This window comes from Gigantopelta aegis, chromosome 2 (assembly GCF_016097555.1).
Source record: "Gigantopelta aegis isolate Gae_Host chromosome 2, Gae_host_genome, whole genome shotgun sequence".
Taxonomy (NCBI): domain Eukaryota; kingdom Metazoa; phylum Mollusca; class Gastropoda; order Neomphalida; family Peltospiridae; genus Gigantopelta; species Gigantopelta aegis.
The window spans coordinates 20,777,818-20,791,109 of NC_054700.1; the positions used below are offsets into that span (position 1 = coordinate 20,777,818).

At 36.9% G+C, this 13,292-nt stretch overlaps 1 protein-coding gene across 6 annotated transcripts in view; it reads right to left on the reverse strand.

The window, feature by feature from the left end:
* LOC121382572 (leucine-rich repeat-containing protein 49-like) overlaps positions 1–13,292 on the reverse strand; it is a 71,174-nt gene that overhangs the window by 6,724 nt on the left and 51,158 nt on the right. For all 6 annotated transcript variants that reach the window (XM_041512058.1, XM_041512051.1, XM_041512074.1 and 3 more), the window contains 4 exons: positions 5,286–5,433; positions 3,580–3,663; positions 2,152–2,366; positions 792–944 (listed from right to left, as the gene is read on the reverse strand). In XM_041512058.1, coding sequence (XP_041367992.1) covers positions 792–944; positions 2,152–2,366; positions 3,580–3,663; positions 5,286–5,433 — 600 coding nt within the window. The remainder of the gene's footprint in view (positions 1–791; positions 945–2,151; positions 2,367–3,579; positions 3,664–5,285; positions 5,434–13,292) is intronic.

A 13,292-nucleotide genomic window follows, 5' to 3' on the forward strand; every position in this document is an offset into this window, starting at 1 on the left:
CACTACGCATTTTCCATGGATTACGACTAATTTTAATGATGAATGATGAAAATACATGGTAAAATGGTCTCAGGTTTGCACATTTTGAACAAATATCTGTATCATTTTTGCCCAAATTTGAGGTTTTATTTCAGCACTGTTCCGTACACTTATGATGATAGTTTGTTATAGCAGTAATTCGTTGTACACATTAGCATAAGTTGGTTATTAGTGTATAGGAAAATAAAATGGGACTTTACGATCAGTTTCGTACTGTGCAGTAGTTTGTTCTAAGTATGTTCATTATTACTGTACTTTACTGTATTTGGGATCTAATGAATTTCCATTAAGAAGTGAAAAATGTATTATTTAACAACAACAGTCAGTATATTTTTATTATGGCTATATGGCATCAGACATATGGTTAAGGACAACAAATAATATAATAAGAGAGGAAACCCGATGCTGCCACACCATGGGTTACTGTTTTCAATTAGCAGTAATTCGCTACTGAGCAACATTATTATAATTATTATGTCACTGAATATGAATTTGCAACAGTACAACCAGAATCAATATCCACAAAGGGTCAAATGCAAAATCCATTCAATCACCAACGCATTCTATGTTCAGATCTCCAATTACCTGCTGGCAGATGTACATGTATGTCTTAACAAATTCATCCACGTATCCATTTTGTCATCTGTCCATCTACATGCATTAGCAGAATATCTATTTACCCACCAACCGATCCACCCTGTCACCCAAATTGAGGACTTTCACAGCTATACAGATATAAGCTCTATACCAACCCAAACAGTAAGATTTCCTTGTGCTGGTTCGTGTTGCGCGTGGTGTCTACACGGCGATTGCTGGAGCGCGATCGTTCCCGCTGACTGTCGATAGATAACTCCGTCGTGGAGCTACTCTTGGCACTACACGGTCGACTTCCACCTCGTTTTTCACTGCAGACAGACGGCATGGTATTAGTTTCATTTCATTCATTTCAAATAATTTTTGTGCTTAAATCCAATTAAGGTTCAAGCACGCTGTCCTGGGCACACACCTCAGTTATCCGAGCTGTCTGTCCAGGACAGTCGGTTAGTTGTTAGTGGTTAGTGAGAGAGAAGAGGGTGTAGTGGTCTTTAAGTAGTTAAAACTCTCTCCGAGTGGGAGTTGGTACCAGGCTGCGAACCCAGCACCTACCAGGTTGTATTAAAACAAATAACGTCTGGCTGGGTCAAAGTTAAGGTGCACCGAACTTTTGATAGAGAAGTGAATACCACAAGTCCTGTGATTGGTGATAAATGTGAATGTGTTGGTTTAAAAAAATAATAGTTTCATCGGGGCAAAACATGTATGCAATTTTATTTCATCTGATACCACTGTATCAAGTAGCTTGTGCTTGAAACATGTATGGGGTACCTGTAAAAAAAAGTACTCAAATTTTGTGCTACTAGGGTAGTCATAGACTCTACTCAGTATCTCAAAAATGAGCTGCTTGACTCCCAATTATTTCTGATTAACTTTAAGGGTTAGGGGTGGTAGTATTTATATCTGTGGTGTTTATGTCGATTGATACGCTGCAGGTAGGAGCTTTAGCCACATATATTACTATTGTCGTCTATGGGATTTGATTTGGTAGTATACACCTTGTAGTGAGACCCATGCACCAGGTACTCTAATAACCGACATAATGTCCATGTGTTTGATATATAACAGTGTTACCTGGCCTGTGAGTCTGTGTCATCTCCATCACAGTCTCTGTAGTGAGAGCCGGGCACCAGGTACTCTTAGACTTATCGACAGACATAGTGTCCATGTGTTTGATATATAACAGTGTTATTACCTGGCCTGTGAGTCTGTGTCATCTCCGTCAGTCTCTGTAGTGAGAGCCGGGCACCAGGTACTCTATTAACAGACATAGAGTCCATGTGTTTGATGTATAACAGTGTTATTACCTGGCCTGTCAGTCTGTGTCATCTCCGTCACAGTCTGTGTAGTGAGACCTGAGCACCAGGTACTCTATTAACAGACATAATGTCCATGTGTTTGATGTATAACAGTGTTATTAACTGGCCTGTGAGTCTGTGTCATCTCCGTCAGTCTATATTTACTCTGTTAACAGACAGTGTCAATGTGTTTGATATATAACAGTCACTGTGTTATTACCTGGCCTGTGAGTCAGTGTCTTCTCCGTCACAGTCTCTGTAGTGAGAGCTGGGCACCAGGTACTCTGTGGTGTTGGACACAGTGCCTAGGTGCCTGGCATACAGGTCTCCGTGAACACTCGACATGGGCACCAGCTTGCTCGTCTTCTGTAGCAGAGGTCCCTGCATCGTCTCCCACTGACGTTTAGCATTGTTGATGGCAATTCTCCTCTTCTCCTGACAAAATCAATACAACCAGTACTTTATTTATTTATTTTTATTTTGTTTGTTTAACAACACCACTAGAGCACACTGATATATTAATCATTGGCTATTGGATGTCAAATATTTGGTAATTTTGACATATACATGTAGTCTTAGAGAGGAAACCCATTACATTTTTCCATGAATAGCAAAAGATTTTTATATACACCATCCAACAGACAGGATAGCACATACCATATCCTTTGATATACCAGTCATGGTGCATTGACTGGAACAAGAAATAGCCTAATGGGTCCACCGACAAAGGTTAAGTACATGTATATGAATATGGTTAAATTAGAAAGAAAAAAATTATACAATTGTTATAAACTGAATGAAAGTCATTTTTGTATGACAGTGTGGAGCAGAGGCAGAAATTAAGAAATATTTTCTCTTGTCTGGGGGATTAGTAGGCTAGAAAAGTTACTAGTGCTCAGAAAAATCACTAGTTCTTCTACTATTGGGACATTCTGAGGAGATGAAACCTCTGTGGGTTGTAGAAAGCTGTTGAGGAACGCACATTAGGATACCTATGCAGTGTATCATGATATCATGGCTACATGTATACAGCCTGAAAGTAAGCTGGTTAAATTTGGGTAACATACAGACCTGTCAACCTTTAGTGAAGAGAAAGCAGGATGCTAGAACAAGAAATAGCAGAATGGGCCCATCAGTGGTCATCCATCACTGCTTAATCATACATGTACATGTATCTGGTGAGTGCTTTATCACTGGGGTATGTCTCACCATGTTAAACATAGTTTGTTATATTCTGGGAATGCAGTACTTCAGTAAATCAAAGTTAAATTAAACTTTGCTTTGATTAATGATACCACTACAACACAATAATCGACTAACATCGGCTATTGTGTGCCAAACATATGATAATTCTGACAGACAGTCATCTTCATATGGCAGCAAGGGATGTCCTTTCTCACAGACAGGACAGCCACTGAAACACCAGTTGTGAGGATCTGCATGAATGTGACAGGGAAAACCCCAATGATTTAACTATGGTATTTTTCATTCTCTGACCCAAGCACATCAGAGGACTGCACTAAATTCGATCTCCCTTATATTCTAAGTTATAAAGACAATGCCAGTAATCTGTAACGACATTTCACTTTTCATTGTAAAAATATTTTATTTTGCGAGGTCTGCTTTATGTTTGCTCAGTGCAACTTACTTTCATGATGGCCTGCTTGTTGAGTTCTCTCTTCCTCTCCTCACTCTTTCGTCCCATCACAAGGGCAACTCGTCTTTCTTCTTCCTGTGACAACACGACAAACAATTTATTAAGAGTCTGTTACTAGTGGCATACATGGTCCAGATAGGGACACAGTAAACCTGCTACCATCTCATATATGTAGATTAATCATACCAAATGCCAGCAAGGGATCTTTTGTATAATTTTGTACTTACAACCCAATGAAAGTAAAAAGTAAAGTTTGTTTTATTTAACGACTCCATTAGAGCACATTGATTTTTTATCTTATCATCGGCTATTGGACGTCAAACATATGGTCATTCTGACACTGTTTTTTAGAGGAAACCCGCTGTTGCCACATAGGCTACTCTTTTATGACAGGCAGCAAGGGATATTTTATTTGCGCTTCCCACAGGCAGGATAGCACAGACCATGGCCTTTGTTGAACCAGTTATGGATCACTGGTCGGTGCAAGTGGTTTACACCTACCCATTACCCCTGCGCGTGCTGTAACCTCACCGTGGTGCAGGGGTGTAACATTCTCTTTGAGAATGGCCAATACAGCACAAATTGAAGTTTAGAGTAAAATTCGGTGTCCGTAAAATTCTGTGATATTTGTATTTGTATTTTTGGCACAGTTCTTTACACTGTTTTTGTTTAAACCTTGAATTTTTATATTGATGTTGATCATCACTTTATTTATTTGCATTACCATAGTTTGACACCCAATAGCCAATGTATTTTTTGTGCTGGGGTGTCGTTAAACATTCATTCATTCATTCATTCCTACCCATTAAGCCTTGCAGAGCACTCACTCAGGGTTTGGAGTGGGTATCTGGATTAAAAATCCCATGCCTCGACTGGGATCTGAACCCAGTACCTACCAGCCTGTAGACCAATGGCCTAACCACGACGCCACCGAGGCCGGTACAACCCAATGAATGCTGTGGTCTTCACATATTAGATGTATGGAACTAGTTCGGACAGTAAAGAAAAAGGAAAGGATCAGTGATCTAATTACCACCCACTGTACATCAGTTACTGCTTTATTCTTTAACAACATTACCCATGTATATTTTATGTAATGATAAAGAAGACAAACTGATACTGACTCTTCATATGAGCTTTGTATCTTATTGTAAGAAGAAAGTTAAATTTGTTCTGTTTAACGACACCACTAGAGCACACTGATTAATTAATCATTGGCTGTGTCACACATTTGGTAATTCTGACATGTAGTCATCAGAGGAAACCCGCTACATTTTTCTAATGCAGCAAGGAATATTTTATATGCACTTTCCCACATACAACAGGACTTGACCAGTTGTGATGCACTGGTTGGAACGAGAAAAAACCCCAATCAGTTGAATGGCTCCACTAAGGTGGTTTGATTCTGCAATGCCAGCACCTCAAGTGAGCACTCAACCAACTGAGCTAAATCCTGCCCCCTTTGTGAAGAAGATGTCAATTTAGTCTTAGCCATGAGGAAAATCAAGGTGAGCTAACATGTAACATTACTCCTCTGAAATGGTGCTAGGCAATCAATCACATGAAGTTTCAAATAAAATGTATTGAAAACTTTACTGAAAGGCAGTCAGTTTCCTGCTATGATCCTAAAGCATTCGATGCGCGTGTGGAGGGGAGTGGGAGTGATCGCTCACCTTTGCTGGTAAAGACAGACTTACAGTGACTCTCTTCATGTCGAGCTGTTTGAGCTGCTGCATGTGGCGGAGGATGACCTGTTTGTAGTACTGGTCCTGACTGATGGGGTTCCCATCCAGCGAGATCTCAGACAGGCTGTGGGTCTCACCCAGACACGAGATGTCCTCGTAACTGGAAACACACAAAACAAAACAAACATATTATATACAATATAGTAACAAAGCAAACATATTATATAGTAACAAAACAAACATATTCTTATCAGTGTGACATGCTACATGTATATCCTTTTAACTATAACACAAAAATAAACAGTTTATTGTCACAAAACAAACATATTCTTGTCAATGTGACACGAAATGTCCTCATAAAGTTCTGTATATATAACAACCTAAAAATAAACATTATTGTCAGTGCGACATGATATGTCCTCGTAACTGTAACAACCAAAAAATAAATATATTATTGTAACAAAATAAACATATTATTGTCAGTGCGACATGATACGTTCTCGTTACTGTAACAACCTAAAAATAAATATAATATTGTAACAAAATAAATATATTATTGTCAATGCGACATGATACGTTCTCGTAACTGTAACAACCTAAAAATAAATATAATATTGTAACAAAATAAACAGATTATTGTCAATGCGACATGATACGTCCCTGTAACTGTAACAACCTAAAAATAAATATATTATTGTAACAAAATAAACATATTATTGTTAGAAAATAACAATATATTCTTGTCAGTGCAACATGATACATGTATATCCTCACAACTGAAATAACACAAAAACAAACATATTCTTGTTAGTGTGACATGATATGTCCTCGTAAATGTGACAACACAGCAATAAACATTATAGTAACAAAACAAACACATTTTTGTAGCTGTATCTAAACAAAAATAACTATGTAAGACAGAGACAATTTTATTTTCAAAATTTTGATTAATTAACAACATTTGTTTTAATCAATGGAAAATTTATCATCAACTATTTAATGTTTTAAAATTGTGTAGCAACCTCTAAAAGTTTCATAGTGAATTGTGAAAGCGATACTGAACAAAATGTTTCCTGTAATACATGTACCTGCAGGCCCGTACGCAGGATTTTTAATGGGTGGGTGCGAATTGCTCGTGATGGGACCAATCAACATAAAAATAACCCCTCAAAACAACAACGATTACATAACGTTATTTAAATTTAATAGAGAAAAGTGGACCTTTAGTAATTTGGGGGGGGGGGGGGGGGGTGCGTACACACCCATCGCAACTTTTGATTACACAATTGGTTAGAATTATATGAACACAAGAAGGATTTGAATTATATAAGGACCACATAAGTACACATGTACCTATTATCACAGTCACTGGGATCTATAAACCCTACAAAAACGGATATTTTTTAAATTTACTAATATTGAATTTCTTTTTCTTTCTTTATGTACACGTGAAAGCAAATGCCAATTTTTTTCAACATCAATTCTATGATCTAAACTGAAGGATCAGTTGCAGTTCAAATTTCCCCACACAACTGATTACAGGCCCTCAGATTCCACAGAAACAATCGGTTCCAGTACCGTGTCAGTACCATGTCGGTACAATCACAGAACAGAAATTTAATTTCCATTAATTATTATATTGAGTATGACTATGAAACGAAAATAATACATGTACAGTCAAACCTGGTCTAACGGTCACCTGTCCATAATGGTCGTCTGCCTATAACGGCCACTATAAATCCCCCCCAATGCATTTCCTTCCTTATTTGACCTGTACATAACGGTCACCTGTCCATAACGGCCAGCGGTCACTATTTTTCACCCAAAATCACAGGTTGAACATGCTATAACGGACACAAGATGATCGTCGTAAAGACGTTTTTTGGTTGATTTTTTTACCCTGGTTATGTCTTTACTTTTTCAATCATGTTAAAAATTATAAATTAAATGTCTTTATATGGCCATGTCTGTAGCTTTGAGTTTATTTTCTGTCAAAGTAAAGTTCCATTGTAATTCTCTGATCATAATTGAAAAACAAACAGACACTCAGTAACTTCTGTGACATGCAGTTACTGGTGGTGTAATTCGATTGGTTCTCAGTATCCTTGCTTAACAGTAGACGACTTCCCATTGGCTGTACATAATGTAATCTGCATGTATGGTCACTCTATTGAGTCTGGAGAAACCAAACAAATGAGGTATTATGTTAGGTGTTTCCTTGCTTCTAGCCAGACATGATTGGTAAATAAACATGAATAGCTGTAGGCGCCGATCATTGCAGATGTCCCGTGTTCGGATTTTTAAAGGGACTCCTGATCTTATTCAGCTGTAATCAACGGTCATACTCCACTGAAGGATTAGCGGTGGCATGAAACAAACAAATGAGTCAAACATGCCACATGGGTAATAACCTTCAGTTACACAAAATATCTTCTGCAAGTCAATGTTAGCATTTGCGAAATATATTAACAAATACATTTGTGTGCAAAATGCCACCGAAACATAGTACTGCTTTAACGTTAGAACAGAGAATCGACGTTATTAACAAATCTGAGAAAGGCAATTTAAGTGCGCGAAAGATTGCCGATCATTTTGGTGTATGACGTTTTCAGATTAATTCTATTTTAAAAAGGAAAGCCAATGTTCTGGCCGATTTTGACAATGTTTAAACCAAAAGAAAAAAGGCAGAAGAAAGCAACAGGCAATGATGACATAAACAAGCTAGTGTGGGAATGGTTTTAAAATGCGACTTTTTTTTTTTATGACAGTTGTGATATTCTTTAATATATGGGTTCTAATTTTGAACTTGTATATAAGGGTCACCTCTCTATAACGGCCACTTTTGTCAGGTCCCTTGGGTGGCCATTATATACAGCTTTGACTGTATATCTATAATTACTAAAAAATAAAACAGTATCCAATGGGTTCCCATGATCACAGCGAGTACTTTACCACTGGGCTACATGTACATGTACATCCCACCCACCACAATTACAAAAGACAAAAACAAAACTAATCCACAATGGTCAAAACAAATTTCACACTTACACAACAGACGAACAGACGTTGGTATGTGCCTGTGGACGTCTGGGCTGGTTCTTCACATCAACCCTCTTCCACACTTTACTTTGTCTGTAGTTTGACATGTTCAACCAACAGCTGTTTCCATGTCTTTTAAACGTCATCAATCATCTTTTGAGTTCAGTAAGTACCCATTATGTCAGCGACAGATATATATATATATACATGTATATATATATATATTATATATTTCCACATTGTTTGGCTTGGTAGGGTGTACATCCGTATTGACTCTTAGTGTGTTAAAACTATATGATAAGCTTACAATTCTTTAACAGACAATGTATATTCAATGGCACAGATATCAAGTTTCCAAATCTGGATAAAATATTTATCTGTATAAAAGGAATATATAAAATATGCATGTATTCCATTAAGCCAAAATGTCACAGGAAGATTAAAAGACACTGCTGGTATAGATATTGAACATTGTGAAATGAATACACCTTAAAGTTTGTGGAGGTTTTTAAGAACATGATATTTGAACCAACTAAACTGTATTAATATTTCATCAAAGTTTTATTGACACCACTAGAGCACACTGATTAATTAATCATCAGCTATTGGATGTCAAACATTTGGTAAGGTTGATTCGTAGTCATCAGAGGAAACCATACCAACCTCAAGACTGAAACCTTTGTAAGTATATATTATAAGGAGCAATCATGTATAGTTTTTTAACTTCAGTTTATCCACAAACTTGCATGTACATGTATGTGCATTTTAAATGAAGGCCTATATTATTGTGCACTTGAAATAATTGCTGTTCCAAACATCTTAGTTTCCTTTAATTTCACCAAAGCTATACGCTTCCATATTCATCAGATTCTCTGTTACTTGCAATGAATGTTTAACCCTTTTACTCCGGAGATTTCTTCGATGTACTATTCAGTATATATTGTAGCATAGAGTTTTGCCTGTTGGCCAATCTGAGTGTTACTCATCTAAAATAAGCAATATTCACTCTGATGTTCAATTCATTTTGCTGATATTGCTTGAAGAACAGTGGTTCACAAAGTTCAGAGGTTTAACACCACCCCAGCTTGGATGTATCATTGGCTATTATAAGCCAATGGCATTATTCGGAAATGAAAAGTACACCGATGTAATATTCCAAGCTGTCTGCATTTTCCTGTTACTTAGAAATCGCGTAAATCACCAAACAGTGGCCATCTGTCACAGATTTCACAATATTACAACACAAACAGAGAACATTATTTCTGGATCTGTTACACAGGAATCATGCAATTTGGTAATACTCCAATAAGTCTTCCATGAAATATATTGACAGAATTCATCCACTGTAGAAAGGGTCTGAGTGTGTTCCATGTTCTCTGCCTAGTGGCACTGCTAAGTGTTAAACATAATAAGGGAGATCAATGAAAAGCAAAGGTATATTATTATTATTAAAACTTAATAAATTATTACTGTTGGTAAACAACTGTCACATATGAAATAAAACTGAAGATACCAGAAGATAAATCTCATATCCTCAAGTTAAACATAAAGTCGTTCCGCAAATCAAACACAATGTTACAAAACTTAAGAGTATTGTTCACCAATACAGGTACAATGTAACTCAATTATACTGTCACATCAGAAAGAACATACCAAAGAAACCATAAGATAAATGTCATATATTATTCCAAAGCTTAATGTATAGCTGGTCAACCACAAATCAAGCACAATATTATTCCACTGCAAAACTTAAAATTATTATTGTTCACAATATAACTGCCACATCAAAAACAAACATCACAGAAATCACAATTCAAATCTCCTACACATATCCTCAAAGCTGTGCGTACAATCAATCAACAAAATCAAACACAATGACATCAGGTCCGATAGAAAACAACAATCCACACTTGTAACTCTTTCTGCTAGTACAGCACTTGCAAGTTAGCTGATAAAGCCACAATTACGGCAATTTCGCCCAAGTCAGATCTGAATGACTTATGCATGTTTTCCCAGTCAGGAAGATTAGTCCACTTGTCTGTGTAACAGGCTTAAACCTCTTTCAGTGTTTACTAAAGATTAGCTCACAACAGGAATACCGTTAGTGTAAACATTATCTTTGTAGTATGTGCAGCCCGGCAGAAAAATACGGCTGGTATAACATGGGTGCTTTACGAGCCACACCTGAAGGTATATAATAAGGTGATAGGATCTTAATTGCATAGCCGGGCAATTCAACTGAGAACTCAAATGAAACAGAACACCTCCAGAATTTGTTATAGTCTAGGTATATATGTTTAATGCCAAGAAAAGGAACAATCATACATATTGTTAACCAGTGTCATATGTTATATACATGTATGTATAGACATGCAAGTTTAAAAAAGTCACAACACTGTGGAACCAACTGAGAACTGGAAAGAAAGGAATATTTGTTAAAACCATAACTATTGATTTGGTGTCTAAAATGGATGTTCTGATACATGGATGAGATAGAGAGGAAACCAAATGCCATCTCACAGGTTATTCCTACCAAATAAAGCAGCAAGGGATCTTTTACGTGCAATTTCTTTAAAGATAGGAAAGTACATACAAATATTTATTATCCACATGGTTCAACATAACCAAGTTAATACAAATCATATGAAGCACATGTATAATAACAAGTGTACATGACTTCGCTTCCCCCATCCTATATATCCCGGCCTGTGCATCTGAATCCATTGAGGGCAATTAATCTCTTTACTGACTGCACCTCCAATGAGCACTGTACCACTGAGCTAAAGAATGCTGCATGGTTTGGTTTCGTTGGGGGATTTTCTCTTTTGGGGGGTGGGGGTGTGGGGGGGGGGGGGGGTGGGCATGTTTTTTTTGGTGGTGGTGTATGATGGTGTTTATAGTAAACAGTCGTAATTACACAAGTAAGCATAATTATATAAACCCATCTATATGTATCTAAATATTGTGTACCGTAGCTAACTGGGCTGTCTATCAATGAAAGTCAGTGACCTTGCACTTCCTAAAGTCTGAACCACATTGTTAACAACTACGATAAATTACTCTACTGAACAGTAACCTTTAATTATCCTTAGATAATCACCACATTGTGTACAGGCAGAAATCTTGAAAAAATCATTACAATGACACAGATTCCACATACCAGATGATAACCATGTCACCTATATCGACTTCGCTGAGATCGCCTAGGGCAAAAAGCATGTAATTTTGTACCGGCTGCCATTTTGCCTTTTTATGGAATATTCTCCAAGAGGGGTGAACGGGTGTGATGTAATCTAATGTCATATGTGTTGTGATATAAAACACTTGAGATGACATCACATTAATTACATCACGTACTTCGGAGGCTGCTACCCTTCTTGAAAAGTAAAATGGCAGACAGCAAAAAACTGCGTGCTTTTTGTCCTAGGAGATCTTAGCAAAGTCAAGATAGGTGACATGTTTATCATCTAGTATGTGGAATTTGTGTCACTGTAATGGGTTTTTTCACGATTTCTGTCCAGACAAAATGTGAATAAAATGTATCGGTAATTAAAGGTAGGAAAATAATTTATCGTAATTGGTTTGGACTTCAGGTTAATTTTACAATGACTCCAGCCCAGGGAATATTTTGTTTTCAAAATCTTGATTAGCAATATTTCTAGTCAACTGAAAATTGATTAGTAACTACTGTTTACTGTCTTAAAATTGTGTAACAATCTCTGAAACTTGAATAGTGAATCGCGACGAGATGCTGAACAAAATGCATGTTCTCTGCAGCCTAGAGCTGCATGTTTCTGACAGTACATTACCAGGTTTAAGGCCAATTACCAAGGGTTTTTATATCTCTAAACTTTTAGCAGTGTAACATTTTTTTTATTATAGGTAGAGGAAAAGCAACTACATGTGCATGCATATCCCCAACCACTAACTAATTAAGGATATTCTTTCCAATGTTTTTGAGGAGAATTATTGTTTTAGTCATTGACAAGTAGAATTTCATCTAAATTAATTTGGTGCATTTATTTTTTTACATACTGCTTAATTTGTGCACAATATTTATCATCATAACAAACAAAAAATGGTGCAACATAAAGCATTGATAGCCCGTAACCACTAAATCCTCCTACAACTCAGTGATGAACAAAAAATGGTGCAACATAAAGCATTGATAGCCCGTAACCACTAAATCCTCCTACAACTCAGTGATGAACAAAAAATGGTGCAACATAAAGCATTGATAGCCCGTAACCACTAAATCCTCCTACAACTCAGTGATGAACAAAAAATGGTACAACATAAAGCATTGATAGCCCGTAACCACTAAATCCTCCTACAACTCAGTGATGAACAAAAAATGGTGCAACATAAAGCATTGATAGCCCGTAACCACTAAATCCTCCTACAAATCAGTGATGAACAAAAAATGGTGCAACATAAAGCATTGATAGCCCGTAACCACTAAATCCTCCTACAACTCAGTGATGAACAAAAAATGGTGCAACATAAAGCATTGATAGCCCGTAACCACTAAATCCTCCTACAACTCAGTGATGAACAAAAAATGGTGCAAAATAAAGCATTGATAGCCCGTAACCACTAAATCCTCCTACAACTCAGTAATAAAAAAACCCAAAAAAACAGAAAAGCAAAACTAATTATTACAGGTCAATCTCAGCTTACTAAAATGACAGGCTGTCAGAGAAACAAACAGCCAAAACTCCACTCACAAACGATTTTGTCTCACAAATAACGGAAATACCACTAAGAAGATTGGTAAAGAATGGAATGTGTTTCTGTGTCAGTATTTTTTTTTATCTCTTTGCTGTTGATATCTTTATTTGTTTGATCCCTGTACAGAACCAGCACATTGTTAGATGGTGGATGGTTGTCTTTAACATTGTGAATTCAGGTAGTGTTTTATGCGAGATCACCAGCCTCGGTGGCGTAGTGATTAAGCCATTGGAAAACAGGCTGGTAGGT